Genomic DNA, 23161 nt, shown 5'->3' on the forward strand with positions numbered 1-23161 from the left:
TTATTTATTTATTTCTTATTGCATTCTATAATGTAATTAATAGATAACATTTAAACTTCAATTTTGGACCCTTTTTTTTAATGGATGATAATGGTAACCCCACCCGCGCTATCGGTATACACCGGCGGGGCACCAGTGTAGGATGATAGGTGAGTATGAAGCAGGTAAGTTAGCCCATCGTGACGAATTCAACAAGAATTGTTCACGATGGTTTCCAGGGGGAACCACGTGGAGGGCGACCTAATAGGACATATTGCTAGCAATGAAACTATCAAACTCCATTGCTAACAATCCCATTCCCCCCAATACTGATAAGTTTAGAGGTTTCTAATGTGACGTCATAAATAGACACATTTTTGCGCTTACATTGCAAACGCTGTCTGAATCCTACGAGATAGATCAAAATAATGTACTACAGTATTATACACTTTAAGGTCTACTAAAAAGTCCCCAATGGTATATGTCTATCTCTTAGGGATAACCCACAAGAACCATTTTTTATTCTTTATGTTTTACGAGAAATAATGACTTATTTACGAAACGATTTTAAGCAATCTAGCATTAATTCTAATCCAATTAAGTATCTTAAATATTCTGCATTTAATATAGAACAATATGGCCAGAACAATATAATATATTATTTTAAATTACAACATGTAATTTAAAATAATATATTCGAAGACATTACAGATTTTAAACGCAGGGACAGAGGGTGCGGCGGTACCGGCGGGGGGGGGGGAGAGCTAACTAACGCTCTTGTTAATTCTTTGAATGAAATATCTAAGTGAAATATAGATTAGTCTCTAGACCTACTAGACTACTGGGAAATGCAGCTGTTTTTTTTTTACTTCCGTTTCGTATAGCCTCAAGTACAGTTTTTATATTATCTAGATTCCATAACTTCCTCTTTTATCTCGATACAAATCGATCCATCCAAAAAGAAAATGCGAAAAAGGTATTTTTCAATTAGCTAAGATTAAGCTCGGGTGATTAATGGTTAATTAATAAAAAAAAGTCATTCACATTATCACAACAATTGTCATTTTAGGTCAACGTATAAGTATCATACTTTACAATATTCGTAATACTTAGGATGGCATGTTTTATAATAAAAAAGTTGATATAAATAAAACAATTTTCATTATTTATTGAATTTTATAATTTCGTTTTATACACTCAAAATAATACTAAAATGTAAATTGTGTGTCAAAAATTAGTTCCGATATTAATTCTTTAATATTTTAGTATTAAAGAATTAATATCTGATATATAAGCAAAATAGGGGTGTTTTTAATGAATGACAATAGAATGGTAATCTCGCCTGCGCTAACGGTATACGCTACCTCCACGTGGTTCCCCCTGGAAACCATCGTGAAAAATTCTTGTTGAATTCGTCACGATGGGCTAACTGACCTGCTTCATACTCACCTATCATCCTTCACTGGTGCTCCGCTGGTGTATACCGAAAGCGCGGGTGGAGTTACCATTCCATTATCATCCATTAAAAAAAAATGGTATACGCTGGCGGGACACCAGTGAAGGATGACAGGTGAGAATGAAAAAGCAGGTTAGTTAGCCCATCGTGATGAATAAAACATCTAGAATTCAGCACGATGGTTTCCAGGGAGAACCTCGTGGAGGTCGGCCTGACAGATTATATTGCTAGCAGCAGGACCGGTAGCTCGCATTACTAACAATCCCTTCCTCCCAGATAGGGGTGTTGAGTTATGATATTCGGCCACTAGATAATATAACTAATGGATAGTTTTTGAGATATGCTGATGATGCTATAGATATATATTATCTACTGGTTTTCATATCTCACCGGACCCACTTTTATACGTATATAATTAGTAACGAAATTGATGTACAATATATATGTGGTCAAGTATAATAATGCAAATATGAAAATCGAAAGGGAAAAAATTCGTATAAATCCGCGCGCTATTTACTATATATTCCTTGTGTGACACGCAACTTAAATGTGATAGATCTGAATGATGCTGCTAAAAAGTTCATTAAAAATTATATCTTTCTTTTTAATTGTGCAAGAAATTTTCTTTTCTGTGTCAGTAGCACATTAACAAAAATTTGCCAAAGAAGTACTCTCACTCTCAAATACCAGATGGAAGAGGGTTGAAGCAGTAAAAGTTTACGTTTTAATCTAGGGAAAAGCTTGTTTCCTGTATATTCCGATAGGAGCAGATATCAGAATCAAGAAATATGGCAAACTTATTACTGGTAAATTCGTTTGTTCCTATTTATTTAGTCTGAATTTTTATGTGAGTTGGCTTTTCAATGATTGCTGGCTCACACGTCATACTCGTGAACATACTCATCATACTCGTAATAAAAGATGTAGGGACATTTTTAAGTTTAAATGACGATATCATGAACGCATACAACTTTGTGTGCATGACATGACGATATTTCAAATGGAAATTTAACGTCCCCGTAGAATCGTATTATTAATATTGTCATGATGATAAACTGTCGTGATGTGTTACGATAAATTATAATGACAAGCTTTTACCAACGATTTCGTCCGCGCAACTAGTATGTATCGATTGATCTAGAAAAAGAAAAATGTCCTTCTGGATCTGAAATAGTACCATTATACCAAAATTTAACAATTGGTAGAACCATTAAGGCGTCAATGTAAATCATTTGGCGTCGGATGGAAGGTGGAATAGATTATGAGAAACGCAGATTACCCGTTCTGTTGGTAGCAATATACCTTATTTTCAAGGTATCAAGCTTATCATGTAGGTGGAAGGTATTGTTAGTAATGCGGACTGCCCGTGCCATTCTTAGTAATGTCTTCTCAGGTCGACTTTCTCGTGATAAGGCCCTGGAAACCATCGTACTGAATTCCAGGTGTATTCATAACTGCGATGTTACCATTCCATTATCATCCATTTAAAAGTTATTAGTAAGATTAATATTCATTCATAATTTATCGATAAAAATCTGTACAAAGGTAAAATTCCTCCTTGGGGACGGAGGAAGAGGGACTCGTCAAAAATTTGCAGAGGGACTCGGTAAGTTTGGGTATGTATGTAAGGTAAGGAAGTAAAGACGTATTGATTATAAACGAATAGGGTTATTCTAAAGAATTATTATATTCTAAAAAATTCTAAATCCAAGTCACATAAATAAAATTTTGTCATAGAATTTCATAAATTTATTTATATTGTTCTAAAATTGTACAATCACGCACATGCACACAATAATTGTCCTTTAAAAACAATACCTATTAGATTTCAGTCTGCTCAACATACAAAACGAATTTGATACAAAATGGCACTACCCATACACACTACACAATACTTGCTTTGTTTATGGAATAGCATTTTAATAAATTTGTTTTTTTTTCTGACAAAAAATACAATACTTGACATACTGTAACAAATTTTCTGGATTTTTGTAACTTAAACTGAATAGTAAAGGGAAATAAGATAAAATCAAAATGAAAATTGAAAATATTTATTATAGAAAATAATACTCAACTCTTGATGTTAAAATGATAAATCTATATAATTAGATATACGAAATTATTCTTAATAATAAATCAGAGATTACAAAGTACCTAAGAATAAATCTACAAAAAGTTTTCTTACCAATTATATCTTATAGTTGTACCATTCTATGTGTAAGGAGAGCTAAGTCAGCCCAACATTTATTCATGTAAGTTTTATAACAAAATATTCCAAGTAAATGCATTTTAATATAATACGGAATACTTTTTTATATAGCAGCTACCTTTGCATCTTAAACATTAATTCTTACACATGAGTTCTCACATGATTAAAGTTTGGATAGACAATCTTGTTTGAGATTTTTGTACTGTCAAGATAACCCTCATTACTAACATTATCGAAATTTCTTCACGCCAAAATTTACAATACTGAACATTCACAGAAAATCAATGTGTTGCAGTGACCAAAACAGCTAGAGTTATCATGACAAACAAATTACACTAAAGTGAGTGTCAATGTGTCAAAAAATTAAACACATTTTACTGGTCAGAGCCTTCTTCTTCATCATCCTCATCTTGCTCTTCTTCAGTCGATGCAGCATCCTTTTTTGGTGGTGGAGCATCCTTACGTGGCCTACCACGACCTCTTCCTTCAACAGGTGCACTCTACATAACAAAAAGCATTTTCATGGTTATATGAAGACTACTCATGTAAAATTTAAATTTATAATGCATAAATAAGATATTACCTTTGCCTTGGTTGCAGTCTTTTTTTTGGAACCTTTGGGCCGACCTCGCCCTCTCTTTGCTACCGGTGCTTGCTCATCATCAGAAGATTTAGTAGATTCTTTTGTTTTAGTAGGTGCTGGCTGTCTACCTCTTTTCTTCGTGTCACTTTTGGCCTCCTGGTAAAAAAAATGTTATGAAATGACAAAAATATATATGTTACATTGATAGTTGATCAATGAGTAAAAATATACTAACCGACTGTGTTCCATTAGCTTTAGGCCTGCCACGACCTTTCTTCTCAACAGTTGTCGATCCGTCATCAGACATTTCAGTTAAATTATATTACACTAAGTAGGTAAAACCTGTAAAAATAAAATAAATTTTTAATTAAAAAAATTTAATATAAATAAAATAAAAATTTAAATTATTGAATAAAATATAATAAAAAAATTGCTTTAGGATTTTAGTTTAAGTAATTAAATAATGATAATAATGGAAATATATATATATCCATATATTTGTTCTGATCAATATAGATACCTATTTTAATCATGGAAACACTACATATTAAGTATATACATCTAAGTTATATACATACATATTAAACAATGGATGCTGCTTCAAAAGAGTACAATATTGATTTCAATTTAATAATTATCACGACAACTATTGAAAATCGAATAAAACTATAAAGGGAAATAAATAAAAAGTTTTTAATAAACCTTTAAACACAGTAATGTCAACAACGAAGGAAAAGACGCTATGTGAAGTGGTTAGTTCTTATTTTGCAATCATAGCAAAATTTCAATAAAGAATAATAACTACAAACAAAAATGAAATATAATTAACTCATGCAATAAAACAATAAATTACCGGCAACAATGACACTATTATTAATTGAAATTTATAGGAGTGGACGTTATGAAGCCAAATTAATGGAGTCTACTTAGAATACGTATAAACCAAAGGCAAATTAATTTGCAAAGATGATTTAATAATATTTATTCAACAAGACTGATAGTGATGTTATTTAAACAGAATATTAATATCATCTACAAAGTTTTTAAAAATTAGAATAAAATTACTTACGGAGTTGTTTACAGGTGTAAGGAAAACGCAAAGCCTAAAGAGATTATTATGGCGGGCACTAAAACGACCGGCGTTTATTTGGCGTCTGTGTAGAGGGCGCTGAGAGTAACGGGAGCGTTTTTACGCGGATATTATAAATTTATATTTCCTATTTTGAATAAACGATTAAACTAACTCTAAAAAATAATAGTTTCTTTAGAAGGATATTATTATAACACCATATTAATAAACTAATATATTAATTGATAAAATTACATCACATATATTTTATTTTTAAGTTTTCGCGCCAATAAATCACGCCTCAGTGTTACCAATATATTTCGATTTTTAATTTTTAAGGGATTTCCGATCATAGACTTAGAATAATCCCTAGAAATAAAATATGACTGAAATGGTTTATTTTAAGCTAGAACTAATCTATCGACATTTGTAGTATTTATAGAGATGAAGATTCTTCGTCGTCTTACAAACATCAATAGTTGCAAGTACCTAAACTTTTCTTTAAGAAATTAAAGAGAATGGGATTTGTAACGCAGACTTAGAATATTAGGATTTTTATGGTATAATAATTTGCTTTGACAAGTATACCAATTGGATTTAAAAATTATATCTTTATAAATTACAACCAGCCAGTAAAATAAACCTATTTTTAACAGTAAGTCAAAGAACTCTTCTTAACATTATTTATATTTTTAAGCACTTCTCTTTTAAAGCGTAAAATGTGATTTAATGAAAAAGTACCTGAAGATGAAATTAACGCACTTTGATGTGGACCAATATGAATACTCTTAAAAACAGAAAGTAAATTTAATGGTATGATTGTTATTCATATACTACTATTACTAATTAGTTTTAATTTCAATTTTGATAAATAATCCCTATTACTGTTGTTACCACATTTTGATTATTACATAATGTGTGGGCAAAATATTTAAAATCGGGATGAATGCAAAGAATAAATGTCACAAAAGAAAAGTAAAATGTCCAGATAGACAGGTCGTGTAGATGGAGGTGTGTTTCATTCACAATTTAATATCGTTCAAAAAATTAAGCTTCTACCGGAATCTTCAGTTTTTACCGGGGAATGTTATGGTATTTTAAAAGCTGTAGAATATATACTTTTAATGAAATTACAAAAGGCAGTAGTTTTTACCGACTCTATGAGCTCTTTACAAGCTCTAGCCAAATATCCATTTAAATCAAAACCAGTTTATCTCATTATTTGTGATATAAGACAAAGTCTTCATCTTTGCATGTTGAGAGGGTATTCCGTTTCTTGGGCCTGGTTACCAGGACACAGTGGTATTAGCGGCAATGACAAAGCTAACCTTATTAAAAAAAAGAGGCTGTAACTTGTGGTGATATGTATCCGTATCATACCTACTGCAGTGACCTAGCTTGTCTCCCAAAAATATATTTAAGATATGCCTGGAAGGAATATTGGAAAAAAAACAATACAATAAAAGGAAGATTTTATCGCCATATACAACCCGATATTCCTTTCAAACCATGGTTTTGTAAACTAAAGCTTGAAAAAACCGCAACTACTATTTTAACTCGTATGCGTCTAGATCACGTATGCACACCTTCTCATTTATACAAGCTTGATATTGTACAAAGTTCGTCGTGTACTTGCGGTGCTGAAGTGGCGGACTTAAATCATATATTTTTCTCATATTCACAATTTGACCACGCCTCCCTTTTTAATCATCACTGATTCAACCGTGTCCCATTCCCAACTTCTATTCTTACTCTACTTTCTTCCAACGATCCTATTATCTATAAAATACTATCATTATATATATATGATAACAATATTAAAATTTTGTTATATGATTACATTTATAGTTGCATCAATTGCTTCTATATATCCTCCTATATATCTATAAGTATATCCTCATATGTACAAGTTATACCCTTCATATCCTATAGAAATCCTAGACCTAATCCTTATCCTTTCTAACGCTTACGCTTGAGTTAGGTATATTTATTAGTCGTTTCCCCGTTTTGTTCTTAGAAAAATACCCTAATATCGGGGTGAATGCCACTAAAAAGAAAAAAAAAACTAAAATGTCAGTCTCGTATGTCAACTCTGACATTTAAAAATGACAAATATGTAGATTTACTAAGTAATTGAACAAATTTTTTGAAAGTTTTGTGTATAATTTTTGACAAGTGAATTTAATTAAAGAAACTTCTACATAACTATTACAATTACAAATATAGGTAGTAAACCATACTCACAATTTTATAGTATATTTCATAGCAATCTACTTCCTTATTACGAATAGTAATAATTTTACAGATTCCTATCGATATCAAATTTATAATATGAAACCGCCTATAGAGCCAAACAGAGAAGATTGCTGTAATAGTGGTTGTAACCCATGTATATTTGATATTTACGAAAAGCAGTTAGCTATATATAAAAAATATCAAGAAACTGGCGAGAAATCAGATATGTATTTACAAAATGCTATTTCGCAGACGGAATATACAACATTTATTGTTATTTCTAATACTGAAATATGTGTTTCACATAATCTTATTTTATTAAAGAAAATGCCAAATACTAATAGTCAAACAGTAGTCTGGAATCCTGGAGATCATTTCCTTGTTAAATATAACTCTGTCCCATGTACTAGAGCTTACACTCCTGTAAAATTAAAAAGACAAAACCATGATGACTTTGATTTCTCTATAATAGTAAAAAAGTATACACATGGTTTAGTATCTAATTATTTATGTGATTTAAAATCTGGAGATGAAACATTGTGGCGGGGTCCATATGGTTTCTATGAAGTGACTCGTAATAAGTTTAATAGAATCATCATGGTTGCTCAAGGCACTGGTATATTGCCCTTTGTATCTATTATTGAAAAAATTTTATCTGATGAAGATGACATGACTAAATTAGTGCTATACTATTGCTGTCAGAATATAAGTACAGTTCTTTTCAGAGATGAACTTTATACTTACCAATGTTATTGGAATTTTACATATAAAATATTTATAAATGATGTACCTGAAAAGACCTGTCACAAATATAGAGAACCAATAACAAGTCATAAATTGCATTTTAAAGATGTAATTGAACTAGAACCATTCTCAATTCATGATCAGTTCATGATATGTGGCTCATCAAAGTTCATTAAAGATTATGAAACATTTCTAAAAAATGAAAACGGATTCCCAGGAAATATAATTCTATTTTAATATAAACTTATACATCCTTCAGTGAGTCGCCTTGCAAAATAGATTAGGGTAATGAGAATGATGAATGGCCTTCCATATTAAAATTTTGATGTATAAAATAGTTATTTTATAAAGGATGAAATTAGGCAAACCTATTGATCAAGGGCATACTTATCTAACAAAATGTTTCATTAAGTAGTCTTAGCACTATGTTCCCACATTTAATTTTTATGTTTCAATAACTTGAATAATCAAAAAATAGCTCTAACAATTTGACTCTTATATTTCTGGATAAAAAAATGTAAACTAATGTTTTTAAGATTTTTGTGTGTAGATAAACTAAAAATAAGTGATTCTAAAAATTCTTTCACCTCTATACAAAGCTATCGGCAAGTAACATGGGCTATATATTTTTATTTTAAGTCCATGTGAAGTCAAAACAGGTTCCAAGTATCAAATAAAAATGTAACTTTCACAACATTTTTGTGGAAATAGGTCACATAGAATCAGCAATAGGTTATAAGAAATATTTTTCTTCACATATTTTCATGAAATCTAATAATTTATAATTTTGTTTCAAACAAATAAAGTTGTTTGAAACAAACAACTTCAGTCATGATAAAATTAATTAGGTACAAAGTTATATAGCATACTGACAAGGTAAACTGAAGAAAAATAATTCAGAATTGGCTAACATATGCCATAACATGAAACATAAATATAATTAAGTAAATATGTGGTTTCATTTTTAATAGTAGATGTGTTTTTTGTTAAGTATATCTAATTGAAAATATTTTTTACCTAAGGTGTTGCATATAAATTTTGTTTCACAACATGCAGGTTTTTAGCTCTTCGAAGAAAAATGTCAACTTTATTTGTCACAAAATTAAAGTAGGGCCAACATATGATACATCTCAGTGATTGCAAAAGAATTGTGAAAATTGTTTTAGAATTAGTGACTAAACATGTATAACGTCACAATAATAATTCATATGAACTGAGTACCTCCTTATGCAAGATTCAAGATCCACCCCAACTACCAATATATTTTTTTTTTATTTTGATTTCATTTTTCGGATTTTTTTGAGTCACTCGAAAAAAACATCTAGATTACATATACTATTTATTATTATTTTATTTATATTTATTATTAAACGAAAATTAAATATTTAATAAGTTTGTATATTACATAAAATGTTGTTTTTTTTTTATAAAATAATATTAAATAGATTGTTATTAAAATATTAAATTTGTTATTTTTATTAATAAAAGAAATAATATTAATTTTTAAATTCATGTTTAAAAAATTTGATTTATATAATCATAGATCATAGCTGGTTGTCTAGTTTAGTGATATTTTAAAAAGATATTGAGATATGAAATCGTAGGTATTCTATTTTCTCCTCAATCTATTATTCCAATTTATAATTATCATATTCCAATTTATAATTAATAAATGGCCAAATGACTAATTATAAATTTTTAAGCCTTTAGAGTGGGAGGAATTTACGAATAGATGGGTAGGTAGCGTATATAATATAAACGATTATCTAAAAGATAATACTGTACTGTAGGCCTGACCAATGTATATTTTTCTTATGTATGATAATGGAATAATGACTCTGCCGGCGCTATCAGGCAGTTAATTCTTGGGCAATTCATTACAATGGAATAATTGATTTGAATTCATCCTCATCTATCGTCACTGATGCCCCGCTAATGTATACCGATAGTGCAGGTGGAGTTACCAGTCCATTATCCATAAAAAAACTTACATAATGGAGGCAAACATTTATGCTTGGCGTTAGCACCTTTCTTTTATTTTATAAGTATGTTACTGACAGGAAAACGGCAGCTTTAATAATAAAAAAAAATGACATCCATGGAACCAACACGGAAGAAAACCCGTGTTACAAAAAGAATCGTCAAAATCTATATAAAACTGCCGACGTAATCCTTAAATAATAACATTTATAAAGTAGGTACCTATTATAGTAAATGGAATGACAATATTTAAAAGGATATATGTATGTTCGAAATGTATGAATTACAAGAGATATAAAAAACTACCCATACATTAATATATTCTTTGTGGCAACACTTCCAAGTTTCCAACGTGGTATAGATTTTTTTCGCGCCGGCGCGAAACGTTTGTACTCCGTACGTACCTTTATTTTTTGTGTATCGTAAATAGATAATTATAAAGTATGAATCTTGATGTAATTGTGTTTTCTATCAATTTTTTTACTGTTTTATTGTGCGCGTAATATAGTTACTATGCCAAATAATTTATATAAACACAGGATGCGCAAAGAGGTTTAAATCAGTGCAGAGTTTACTATAGAACGCTTGTTAAAAATGGGCTCAATCGTGTTAAAAAGTTTATCTATCCTTTTAGGGGTATTCTTTATATTTGTTGGTATAACGAAATTGACACCGTTTATTTCTAAGGAACTGCACAAAGATTTGGTGAGTCCATTTGATTATTATTGCTTATTCAGTCGCAGACAAATAGGTTTAAGGTCGCTAGATGCATTGAGATTTTTGTTGCGCAGCGACGAATCTTGCTATTTTAGTATTTGGCGTGTCGCCTAATACCACTGCGGTCTTGTCTCGTTGCGACAGTTGATTCGTTGCTGTGGGTGCTCCGTACTATATTTTTCTATTATTCATTATATTAATACATTTTAAAGACATTTACAAATAAATGAATTATTAACCTATTAAATAAGATTTCGGATGTTGGGTTACGGATTTTAAAATACTTTCAAATGTTTATAATTTTACTAAAAGCTATTGTGTGAGGTAATGTTATTACGTAACATAAACAATAACAGAATAGCTAAACTGTACGGTATCAAGTGTTGAGTCATATTTTTACCCAACTGCTAAATAAACAGGATTATGTTACAGCTTAGATGGCTTAACAGTTTTTTGTATATTTGTCGTCGACAAATTTCATCCAATCGTGGAAGTTTTCTAGGCTACACGAAAGATAAAATCTAGGCATGGTAGTCATAAAAAATATTTTTATATATAAATAAAAAATAATTGTTAAGTGTGTTACTAAGCACAAAATTCGAGAACGGTTTTTTTTTTAATGGATGATAATGGAATGGTAACCCCGCCCGCGCTGTCGGTATACACAGGCGGGGCACCAATGAAGGATGATAGATGAGGATGAAGTAGGTCAGTTAGCACATCGTGGCAACTTCAACAAGAATTGTTCACGATGGTTTCCAGGAGGAACCACGTGGAGGTCGACCTAATAAGGCATATTGCTAGCAATGGGGCTGTCAAACTCCATTGCTAACAATCCCTTTCCCCCCTAATTCGTGAACGGTTAGACTAGTCCATTATCTTTAATTTTCTTTTTAAAATATTCGTTGATGATAAGTGTAAATTCAAAATTCTAACACGCGAATATTAATACAATGAAACTATTCAGATGAGTTAAATATCTAACTGACACTACCGAATCGGTTCATACCTATTCAACCAGATAATGCTTGCTTATATTACTGTACCGTATTTTTCAATCGGTAGAAGAGCAGTCCCCTGCCGCTACAAAGCAAAGGCTGACTACGTTGTGTTGCAGTGAATTGAGAGCCTATGACACATTTGCATTATATAAATGTGTGTAAACCGCTGACACGGCTGACAATAATTATTATAAGTGCTACACAAATACATTAATAGCCTGGTTTTCAAACTAAACTAATATCCTGTGTTATGGGGAATCAGTTAATGAACATCTAGGGCCCAACCCAGGACACCAAGACCCAAGGAAATTTAAAAAAGTTTTTTCCTAAATTAGCCTGACTGAAAATTTTACCTGGGACCTCCTTACACAAAGTAGTTTGCCTTTCGTTGCGAAGGTCATCGTATGTGACTCGAAACAACATTGACCAATTTGCATCGACATAAACCTAATGAGATTCAAACACACAGTAATAGTTAATACGATACCATACGACATATTCAAGGGTGGATAATATTTCCAGGATTAGATAAAACATCATAACTCTGTAGTTACCTAATTAGAGGATTTTGGAATGCATGCACAGAATAAAGTTCTAAGAGGATATATTATATATACCCTTTAAGAACTTAGCCCGTAAGTATTCAGATGGTACGATATACCATATGAAATGATACGCCTTAAGGGTGTATATTCCAAAATTCCCTAATTATGCACTTTACGGAACTAGCAAACATACTACGCGTAGCTAGATAAATACACGTTTTACTAGTTATAACATTTTCATCATTATGAATCTTACGGTTTTATCTATTAAAATTGACGTGACTGTTTAATTTTGTATCTTTTATATTTTCAGAGAAAAGAATACGTCAGATATGCCAAAGTTTTCCCCTTATCTGAAACATTCGATTTCAAGTTACCATCAAAATGGTACAGGAGAACTGTAGGAGGACTCGAGATATTATTTGGCTTAGCGTTAGCGATTATACCAAGCCGTAAGTTTACAATTAATTTAATTTTAATATTATTCTCGGAGTATTATAAATATGTTGTGCATATTCAAGATCGACACACCTCTGTTTGTACACTCTGGTACATAGCTAATTTCAATTAAACATTCGTAACTCAAATCTAAACTGTGGTAGATACGAAATTTGTCATATTCAAATTTTATTTTGGCAGTTTGTAATATGAAGTAAGAATAGTAAAAAAAGAAATAATGAGAAGTATTTTTTTGTGCCAATAAACTACTTAGTATCTGTATAGTATATTTTTTTCTGATAACTATTGTATTTTTTTTTATACACGTATATAAAAAAATATTTGGCCCAGACAATTTAGTTTGGGGCCAAAATTAAAGCATTTCCTTTATAGAAGAAATAACTTGAAAGTATCTTATCATAGATGCCAAAACCCACTAATATTCGGGAATATTTGGCAGCTAGTATGTAATGCAAATAAAATTACATTAATTTCATTATAATTAAAATCTGTATAAATCTTCGCTTTGATTTGTAATCGTAAATTTTAAAAAAGAATTTGCGTCGAAAAGATAAATTCTGCCTAAAATGAAAAATGATTTCATGATTTCAGATAAGGTGAAAAATGCGGCGAATATAGGCCTAGTGCTGCTAATGATTTTGGCTGCTTACTCCCATGTGATGGTGGGAGATCCGTTCGATCGTTGCGCGCCGGCCTTGGTGTTCTTTTTCATGCTCAGTGGGAGACTTGTCGTTTGGTAAGCCTTTTACATTACTAACTGACCTGCTCCGGCTTCGCAAGGGTATGACACACTAGAGTTGGCCTATTTGAAGCAAAATTAGAAGTCGTAGTACTAACTGCTGCTGTAGGTACTAACGGTATGTCATATATTGTACAACCATTAGTTAAAAAAATAATAATGAAAGGACATTGTACAACATGTACGTTGCAGTGTGTATTGTAAGTATGAGGTTGACAAAAAATGGTGGATTATTTTCGCGGCTTCATTAAAAACAATTCGTAAGAGGCGAATGCAATACATAATTTTTCGTTTAAGTGCGCTTTAAACTTACTTTTTGGAATTTTATAATATAAAACTATTACAAATGGAAGCGGTACCTAGGTACTTATAATTGTTAAAATAATTTCCCCTACTGAAAGTGTTATGTTTTATTATAGAATCAAATTGGAAAATTAAATTTTTAATAATATAGAATATAGAAAGTGAACAATTCACAATTTAGATCGATAACTTGGACCATTTTAATTTTTATTATGGAGACGTAATGTACAAGGGCTGTTTTTCGTCCACAATCCATACATATCAAATCGTTCATCCCGATTGACTGTTTATTAATATGCAGTCAAAACAAACTCCATTCATAAAAAATATACGTTCTGCAAACCTATATTAAGTGTTTTGTCACTGTTATTCAAATTGAGAAATAAGTGCAAAAGAAAAGGATAAAACAATAGGCAAAATAGGTTTATGAGAGGTTTGACGTTTTTATGAATAAGAGAATAAGTCTAGAAATCTAAAATCTGGAACATTTTTGAAAATGTCCACTTAAAGGGGAAACACGATACCACACGTGCAAAGCACCGATCGAAAGCTACTATTATTGTCAAGGGCCGGAAATATTCGGAACGGTGAAATAGCTAGATCAGAGATACGAATACAAGTATTACTTTATGCATGTGAAATGCAGGTAGTGATTCAATGCATTATTTTATTAAGGATTACTTTATATTCAACTAGCAACCCGCCCCGGCTTCCATGAGTTCTTTACAGAAAATATAAAATAGTCTATGTTATTCCGAGGAAATGTAGCTTTCAGTAAAATTGGTGTTTTTGAGGTAAATCGTAACAAGCAAAAAATTAATCATCTTTCCTCGTTATACATAATATTAATTTACATTGATACACTACCGAAACTTTCGGCTCGGACGCAAGGCGCGGGGTCACAGGACGCAATAACTTCTCAACCGATTTTAAAAATTATTTCATCTATAAAATGTTACAATTATAAGTGAGTAATATAGGTTATATATTATTTTCGAAAATTCTATCGAAACCGGGCCCAGATTACTAGTTGAATGAAAAAAGCAAGTAGGTAGTTCAGTACCGACACCCTTAATTTTTACTTGCGGGTCTCTCTCTGTTATAACAAACCATACATCACTAAATAAATACATAACTCAAGTCGAAAGTAAGTTTAGTCAAATTAGATTATGTAGGGTATTTTTAATATAATTCTTTAGCAATATTACATGCTTTAACATGTCTAAATCTCATTTCTATACTAAGTTCAATTAATCATAATTTATTCCTAATGGGCCTGTCCATTAGAAACGAACTCTCGGTTACTTATAATCTAGTAAAAAATGTAATTATAATTGTAGTTGATTCGCTCTCTCCCATTCGACGCTTGAACAAGTAAGCGTCTTTGCGATTATATTCCAGGTGTTCAATAAATTATAAATTTTATTTGATAATCAGAATCCTTATCAGTGTGTTTACAAGAAATAAATCAGAAAAGTGAATTCAGTAATATTCAGTTACATTTACCAAGGCACCAAAATGTAAGTGTGCCCACGATCAAACATTATTTAAGATAGTGGAAATTAATTTATTACCCCAATTTAAGAGATATTTTCCTCAAATCTTAACCGATTTTGATATTTTTATATAAAATTGATAGCGTTTATTTTCGTGTTGTTTTTGTCATGATCTAGCTTTTTTTTTTGCAGAACATAAACCGTCCTGTCCTTGCGTATTTTGATTCTAATGTACATATACCTGAGATCATAATATAAAATTTATATAGGTACGGGTTCTTATACACAACAGAAACTGTAAATTTGGCGCTATGCCATCGAATACAATACGATGGCGAATCGTCTAATACTCATGTCATACAAATATGTTGTGTATTACAGGGATATTTTAGTTAGTTGAGATTATTCTTTATTGTATTTAAAATTTTAATATTGAGATCACTATATAGAATACTAGATCGTCTTGTAATCCGATTAGATTTATAGGAGTGCCTTAGTCGTTGCGCTTCATTCAATGTTATAGGTCTGAAAACATTTACGATGACCTTGCTACCATAATTCATGAAATTAGTCCAAAAAGGCATCTGTTTCAAATAAATTGCAAAATCAACAGCACGGTTTTTATCGTTTACATATCAACAATTACGATATATAGATCAGTTATATTTTTAGATTACGATACATTATCTCACACTAATCATGACCGGTTTTATGTAAGCAATTGTACAGAGGCGATAAAAGCTAAGATTTCCTACTTCTAAAATTTGGATATTCAACACATTAAATAACACACATACGGACAACCTTTTCAGTCATTCTGGCAGTTTGTTTATTCGTTCGCATAAAGAATATTTCGTCTACATTTCCTGGAGTTATCTATTTTTTTTTATGGGTGAAGATGGAATGGTAACCCCGCCTGCGCTATAGGTATAATGTATTGTTAACAATGAGGTTGTTAAATCTTATTACTAACAATCCGTTTCCCCCCGGAGTAATCTATTAGGTATACCCATACTCTATATCAGGGGTGGCCAACCGGTCGATCGGGGGACTATTAGTCCAGTCGATCATGGTTAAGCAAAAAAATATAATATTTTTGCTATTTTAGCGGGAAATGCAAAGACGCAATGCTCACAGTAATATAAATAAGTAGTTACTAAGAATAATTTACAGTTTTATGTATTTCCCCTATTAAAATAAAAAAATACTATATAATTGTGTACTATGTTGTTTCATTTGAGATTTCAAGAAGTATATATTTAGTAGATCGTACAAGGTTTCATTAGTAAATAGATCTTGGGTCTAGTCAAGTCGGCCATCCTTGCTCTATAAACAATAAAAAATATGCAGTAACTACTTCATAAAATAATATTATAAAAGTGAGAGTTTACACTTTTTCTGTGTTGTTGCTTCTATATAAATTTTGTGACGATTGAAGGTACAGTTTTTCTTTTTAGAGCATAAACAGGAAAGATCGAGTTTCTTTATTTGTACATAATGGATAAACTCGAAAAAAAATTCGTAATTGATTTTATAACTTTTTTCATCTATATCATCAACGAAAAACATGGACTGTATTTTATTTATAAAAATAAGCATGCGAAATAGAAGCGGATCACTAGTTTATTATAATTGTAAACACGCAATTTTGTCATTTAAATAAAAATATTTTTGTTTAATGTGTCTACGAAAAATCTCGATATTCATGAGTATGTTTTGTCGCGATTAAAGTCGCAGTATAGTAAGTGGTTATTTTTGAGGAGTAAAATGTATTTGTAATACCTACCGCATAAATGTATAATATTTTTATGAATCTTGGCAAACAAGCTGACAGCCCACCTGACGGAAAATGGTAACCATCGCCTATATGCGATGAACAGCACCATGAACATTACAGAATATACTGTTCGTAACTGGTACTCATCATACAGAATTAGTAGAAAGTAATTTTTCTACAACATTCCACACTTCAACCTCTGCTATAAAATTTTCAAAAAATTACCTCTTATTAGTGAAAAACTGTATGAAAATCTATTAATTTTTAATTTAGATATTCGAAACTTTAATAAACATCCAACACATTTGAAAAGAAAATCTTTTATCTTTTTAAATTTCTTATGAACTTAAATTCTTTGTTTACCATGTGCAGGTATCAAACCAGTCGTCGCGAAGAACTAGAGAAGACGGCAGCAACACAAAACGGAAATGGCCTCAAACGAGAATAGACGATAAAATATTTTTTTTTCTCAAAATTAGAAAATTATAGATTTTTTCAATTAAGTATCCTAGTCCGGATTTGGGATATCTGTCTGTCGGGGATATCTGTCGGCACATCAGTGATTGGAATGTAAATTGGTAAAAAAAGGATCATATTTTAATTTGATAATGTTAAAGTATAAAGTGCGTTTGTAACGTCACATGGTTGAACAGTGAACTTGGTATTCAAGAAGCATAAATCCATATTGCCGAGTTTATTATAAAATAGGAACACTTTATTTGTAGAGATAAGTTCACTTCTCCATTACGCTATTATAAGCGTTAAACAATGTACGAATATTAAAATTATGTTAAAATGAAATAGGTAACTGCTGTGATTTTACTAGTCAGCTTATAAATCATTTTACATTAGACAGCTTGTATGTTATATGTTTGAATATCGATATAGGCGCGTAACATCTGGTTTTAATCTATATTTAGAATAGCGATGTACCTACCTGCCAGACAAAATACCAATATAGATTTTATATTATGTTGTGTGTATGCGCGCCTCGAGAGAACGCGGAACTTACCTAAAAGTGATATTAATTTAAGCGACTCGTGCTAGGTTCATTTTGTATGTGGTATGTAAGTATAATAATTGTATTTAAGTCCATAATTAACTGCCATTGTATATTGGTAGCTTTAGATTAATGTTTACGTATGCACAATTAGAACATGCACTTTAAAATTCGTAGTGAATATTATTTGCTCAAAAATAGGTATAAATATACCGATAAATTGCTTTTGTTAATTATCAATATTCATTACGCAAAAGTAGTACCAACACGATATTATACTCTGAATATCTCATTTATTAATTTATAGCACTGCAAATACGGATGTTTTTACTTATTATTATGATTATTTTACATTGAAGCTTTATTAATTTTGTTTTTAATACTACATAATAGCAATACACATAGAATTAATACTGGTATCATTGTTAACGTGTGATGTGTAAAATGTGACTTGTCTGATGTGAATCTGATGATTAAGGAATAAATGCGGAGTATTATTCATTGTTTTATTGCAACAGTAATTTACTTTATCAAGCTGTAAATATAATATATTATAGAACACAAAAGAACGATCAATTCAATACATGACTACAAATATTAGCATAGGAAGATAAAATTTATTCATGCAAATTCATTTGCAAGGATACTTCTATACCACTCTTTTTTAAGTAGATTTTGGTTTGAATTGTCGGATTTTATATTGAAAACATGGTATAAAAATATAACAGTTTAATCTTTAGAAATGGTCAATAAACATAAAACGTATGAAGAAACGAATGAGAAGGGTGCCCCCTGGATATTATTTAACGAACTAGCACCTTAGTATAATTTATGTAATTACTACTCTATTGTTGTTTGCCATTCCAAATCATTGACATTTAAGTAAAGCTGCTAATTTAACTACTTTGAACTTTTTGTATATCATTTGTTGAATGAGTCATAGGGCTGACTCTCAGTCATATTCAATTACAAGTACATGCAAGGGAAATCTTTCGAAAGTCTAATATCGATTTAGCTTAATGGTTAGCATAGTCACAGTCACATAAATATTGTGAATAAATTTTATTGGTAATGCGAACAAATTTGTACATATACATTATTTTTGTTAAAATTATAATTCTTATTCATATACAGCCCAAGCAACTGACAGAAGGATTAATCAATTTATTACTATATTATGAAAATAATTTATAAATTATAATTTTATCACGAGGTTCAATGTCCTTATATCATAAAGTTATAACTAATGTGATGTTACTATCTAAACTAGTGACATATTGTCATCTAAAATATTTTGATTGTTAATTTAAATATTTATCTGTGTCATATATATTATATTATGATTGAATATGATCATCTTCCATCCTGTTAGACTCAACATGTCTATAATAAAATTACATCATACTGTTATTACTTTGGAAACAATGATATATCATAATTTAGTTCATAAATTAAAAAAAATATATTAAAATAGCATAAATATATAGCTATAATCATCCTATTTTAAATGATTACATAAATGAAAACCATATACTATGTAAAATCTCTGACAGTCAATAATTAAGCAGGGTCATGGCCAGTTTGCAACAACTCCAAGGCATTCCTTAGGTTTGTGATTGCCGTTTTTACATCGTCATAATTGAGGGCACTGCCTGCCCACTTGCAATACTTTTGTGCTTTAGCTATTTGATCTGGTGTCAACTGAGCTACAGAGGTAGTGTTGTCACCATATAATGGTGTAGGTTGAGCTGGTTGTGGCTGTTGAGATGGATCATAAGGCACAAACCCACCTGGATTAGGATCTGGAGTATATGGAACAGGTGGTAGTTGTGAAGCAGCCCTCATTGCTGCATTAGGATCAGGTAAACTGTTATTGAAGTTGGATGGTACATTAGGTAAAGTTGCTGGTGTTACAGGAAGAAAACCAGGCACTTGAGGAGTTGTTGCAGTGTCTTGGCTGTTATTTGCTGAGCCATCCTCATTTTGTTCGCTATCTTCAGACTGCATTGGACCTATAATATAATATAAAATATGATTAAACATTTATTTCACTGTTTAAGAGGACTGATACAGGTAAATTTGTTTTAAAAAAAATTATCAATACTTAACAGTATTTTATTTTATTTTCAGAATTTAATGTGACACAATTTTAGGTTAATAGTATCTACATATCCGATTTTATAGCCAAAATTAAAAAAAAATATACTTCAATACTATTTTTATAGAAAGAATTGGATTTTATAAAAAAAATTCATTTGCAGACTAACAATACTACAGCAATAGATTGCCCTTTTGTGTATAGTTTAAGTTTGGCGATTACCAGTTATTTTTATTATTAATTATTACTACTGAACCAATTGTGATGAAATTTTTATAAGATAAAAATAAATACAACCAAATTAAGAACCTTTTCCTTTTTTTGAAATTGTATATATACATATATAGATATACATATTCACTTATGTATATATATAGAATATATGATACATAAGTGAATATTGTAAATACACTACCTGGAACAGGAGTTTCTCCGTTCTTTAGGCAATTGTGAATGTAAGCAGCCTTCCATTTAGCGTACTTCCTGTTCTGTGTTGCTTCATCTGTTAGCTCTCCAAATGTGGTAAGAACATCATATATCATTCCAGCTGTATAGAAAGCTTTCACAACATTTCTGCAATAAATAATATTAACATTAATAAATTATAAAATTGAAAAGCTGATCTAGCAAACATATCTTTGCTATGTACCAGGCCCATTTTTTCAGAAGAAAATCTATCATATTTCTAAAATATGAGTAAACAATGTACATTTAGAAAACTTTATTATAATCAGATTAGACCAGATTCAGAGATTAAGGTGATTTTTATATGTAATATGATTTAGATTTGATTTTTTTTTTGATGCTATGCCTCTTACAAGATAGGTAGAAAGATAATTAATGGAGTTTATTTTTCCTCTGATTTTGATTTTCATATAAATAAATAATAATATACTTGGTTTTTGCACAATATGTTTATATTAGGTTATTATTTTCATGATACATTTATAGATTTGATATCATAGCAAATTATTTGAATTAAATTGACCAGGAAATTATTTCTGTGCATTATGGTGTTATTACAATGTAAGAGAGAGAGAGAGAGATCATTTAGAAATAAAAATAATATAAAAATGTATGATTAATAAAGTATTCTATCAATATATGGGTACATACTTGCCATAGTTTTGCTCCCTGTCTTGTTTGTCAGCATACATAAATAATTTCAGAGCATAGTTCTCAAGATGAGCTTGAGCTGCTACTTCATTACTAATAGCTTCATTATCCTTGTTTGTTTTCTTAGCTTCTTCTAACCAATCCATAAGTGCTAAAAATTTTTTAAATTAGTATTTTGATATAAGTAGTAAATAAAGATTATTATTATTATTATAAGTAATATATCATGTCGCATGGAAAGGAACAAGTTTTATTGCAAATTAACCCTATTTTTATTAGTATGAACAATATGATTCTCAATGTTTATTAATTTAATTTTAGTTTCTTATTCTAAACTGAAAACCAGTGAAAATTATTTCTAGAAAATTTCAATTTTTTTTGTCTTTTTTTCATTTAAAATGATGTAATCTATGACTACAGCATAAAATGAAGAAAGAATAATATTTTATAGTAAAATATTTTGACATACCAAAACACAGCATTGTAATACATGTTTAAATATTACCGCATTGCACAGAATCAGCTGTGTGGGGTGAATGCCACAAGCATATTAAAAATACCTATGAAGCATGTTGTAGGTATCATGTGTCATTTAGATTGTAAAATTTCAAATAAACTGTAAGGCATCAAAACTAAGAACCTTTAAATATATGGCTGTGGTGCATTTCTGGTGAGTAAATAATTTACCATCTGATTCAGACCATCTGAATCAGCTGTTTTTGTTTTGGCCAACCAATACTTGCCACCATGTATATAACAATTTAGATTACTATTATAAGAACATGCCATATCATAACATTGAAAACAAATACAAGATATAATCTATTGCAATATTCTGAAAAGTATTTTTCTCACATTTAGATTTATTAGAAATACCTATCTAAACCAATACTACATAATTATATACTTACCCATTAGAACTTTAGTCTCCTCTGGAGTCTTTTTAGAAGTTAATTTTAGGCCAACTTGTAAGGCATGTAGTCTGCACCAATATGCAACAACTGGATCTCTCGTATCATGTTCAGCTGCAGTCTTTAAATAGTGTTGAATTGATTTCAAGCTCGGCGGACATTCAGGTATTTCGGTGGACATTATTTTGTAAATTTAAACTGTTCACTTTAAACACTATATTAAGTAAACATCAATCGACCAAGAAATTTAAATTGACAATGAATTAAAAACACAAAGATCTGGTAAGTAAAAATTACTATGTACGACACAAATAAGAGAGTATTATGGAAATCTTTAACTAAAGGAGCCAACATATAATAAATAATACGGTATTACAACAAATAATATGGCTTATATGATTTAAATACGTTTTAATTTATTCAGGAAAAAACTGATTCACTAAATGATGATGTCGAAATTGTTTATAGCTGACCAATAATGTCTAATTGACATTGACATTATCATTTTTTTTTTTTTTCTTTTTTTGTGGCGTTCACCCCGATATTAGGGTATTTTGCCAAGAACAAAACGGGGAAACGATAATAGTAATAAAAATACCTAACACAAACGAATTTAGAAAGGATAAGGATTAGGTCTAGGATATTTATAGGATATGAAACATATACTTGTACATATGAGAATATACTTATAAATATATAGGAAAAGCAATTGATGCAACTATAAATGTATTCATGTAATATAAC

At 30.4% G+C, this 23161-nt stretch overlaps 4 protein-coding genes across 5 annotated transcripts; 2 read left to right on the forward strand and 2 right to left on the reverse strand.

Annotated features, from left to right (window-relative positions):
• Positions 1 to 3470: 3470 nt before the first annotated feature.
• LOC113511632 (high mobility group protein I) lies at positions 3471 to 5408 on the reverse strand. Of its 2 annotated transcripts, none has more exons than XM_026895305.3 (4): positions 5297 to 5408; positions 4463 to 4569; positions 4228 to 4383; positions 3471 to 4144 (listed from the first exon to the last, which is right to left on the reverse strand). In XM_026895305.3, the coding sequence occupies exons 2-4, from the start codon at positions 4532 to 4534 to the stop codon at positions 4019 to 4021; spliced, it is 354 nt and encodes a 117-aa protein (XP_026751106.2). In that variant the 5' UTR covers positions 4535 to 4569; positions 5297 to 5408; the 3' UTR covers positions 3471 to 4018. The 2 variants fall into 2 exon arrangements, with proteins under 2 accessions (XP_026751106.2, XP_052753139.1); XM_052897179.1 differs by lacking the exon at positions 5297 to 5408 and adding an exon at positions 5081 to 5099.
• Positions 5409 to 7394: 1986 nt separating this feature from the next.
• LOC113511831 (NADH-cytochrome b5 reductase-like) lies at positions 7395 to 9309 on the forward strand. The gene is made up of 2 exons (XM_026895552.3): positions 7395 to 7522; positions 7602 to 9309. The coding sequence occupies exon 2, from the start codon at positions 7628 to 7630 to the stop codon at positions 8510 to 8512; it is 885 nt and encodes a 294-aa protein (XP_026751353.2). The 5' UTR covers positions 7395 to 7522; positions 7602 to 7627; the 3' UTR covers positions 8513 to 9309.
• A 1322-nt stretch (positions 9310 to 10631) lies between these two features.
• LOC113511562 (novel acetylcholine receptor chaperone) lies at positions 10632 to 18789 on the forward strand. Its single transcript, XM_026895190.3, has 4 exons — positions 10632 to 10960; positions 12832 to 12970; positions 13569 to 13713; positions 17665 to 18789. Exons 1-4 carry the CDS (start codon positions 10850 to 10852, stop codon positions 17738 to 17740), a joined length of 471 nt encoding a protein of 156 aa, XP_026750991.1. The 5' UTR covers positions 10632 to 10849; the 3' UTR covers positions 17741 to 18789.
• On the reverse strand, positions 18785 to 22903 carry LOC113511561 (vacuolar protein sorting-associated protein VTA1 homolog). Its single transcript, XM_026895189.3, has 4 exons — positions 22418 to 22903; positions 21507 to 21657; positions 20806 to 20963; positions 18785 to 20304 (listed from the first exon to the last, which is right to left on the reverse strand). The coding sequence occupies exons 1-4, from the start codon at positions 22596 to 22598 to the stop codon at positions 19853 to 19855; spliced, it is 942 nt and encodes a 313-aa protein (XP_026750990.1). The 5' UTR covers positions 22599 to 22903; the 3' UTR covers positions 18785 to 19852.
• Positions 22904 to 23161: the final 258 nt, after the last annotated feature.

This window comes from Galleria mellonella, unplaced genomic scaffold (genome assembly GCF_026898425.1).
Source record: "Galleria mellonella isolate WM207_F2 unplaced genomic scaffold, CSIRO_AGI_GalMel_v1 utg117, whole genome shotgun sequence".
Taxonomy (NCBI): domain Eukaryota; kingdom Metazoa; phylum Arthropoda; class Insecta; order Lepidoptera; family Pyralidae; genus Galleria; species Galleria mellonella.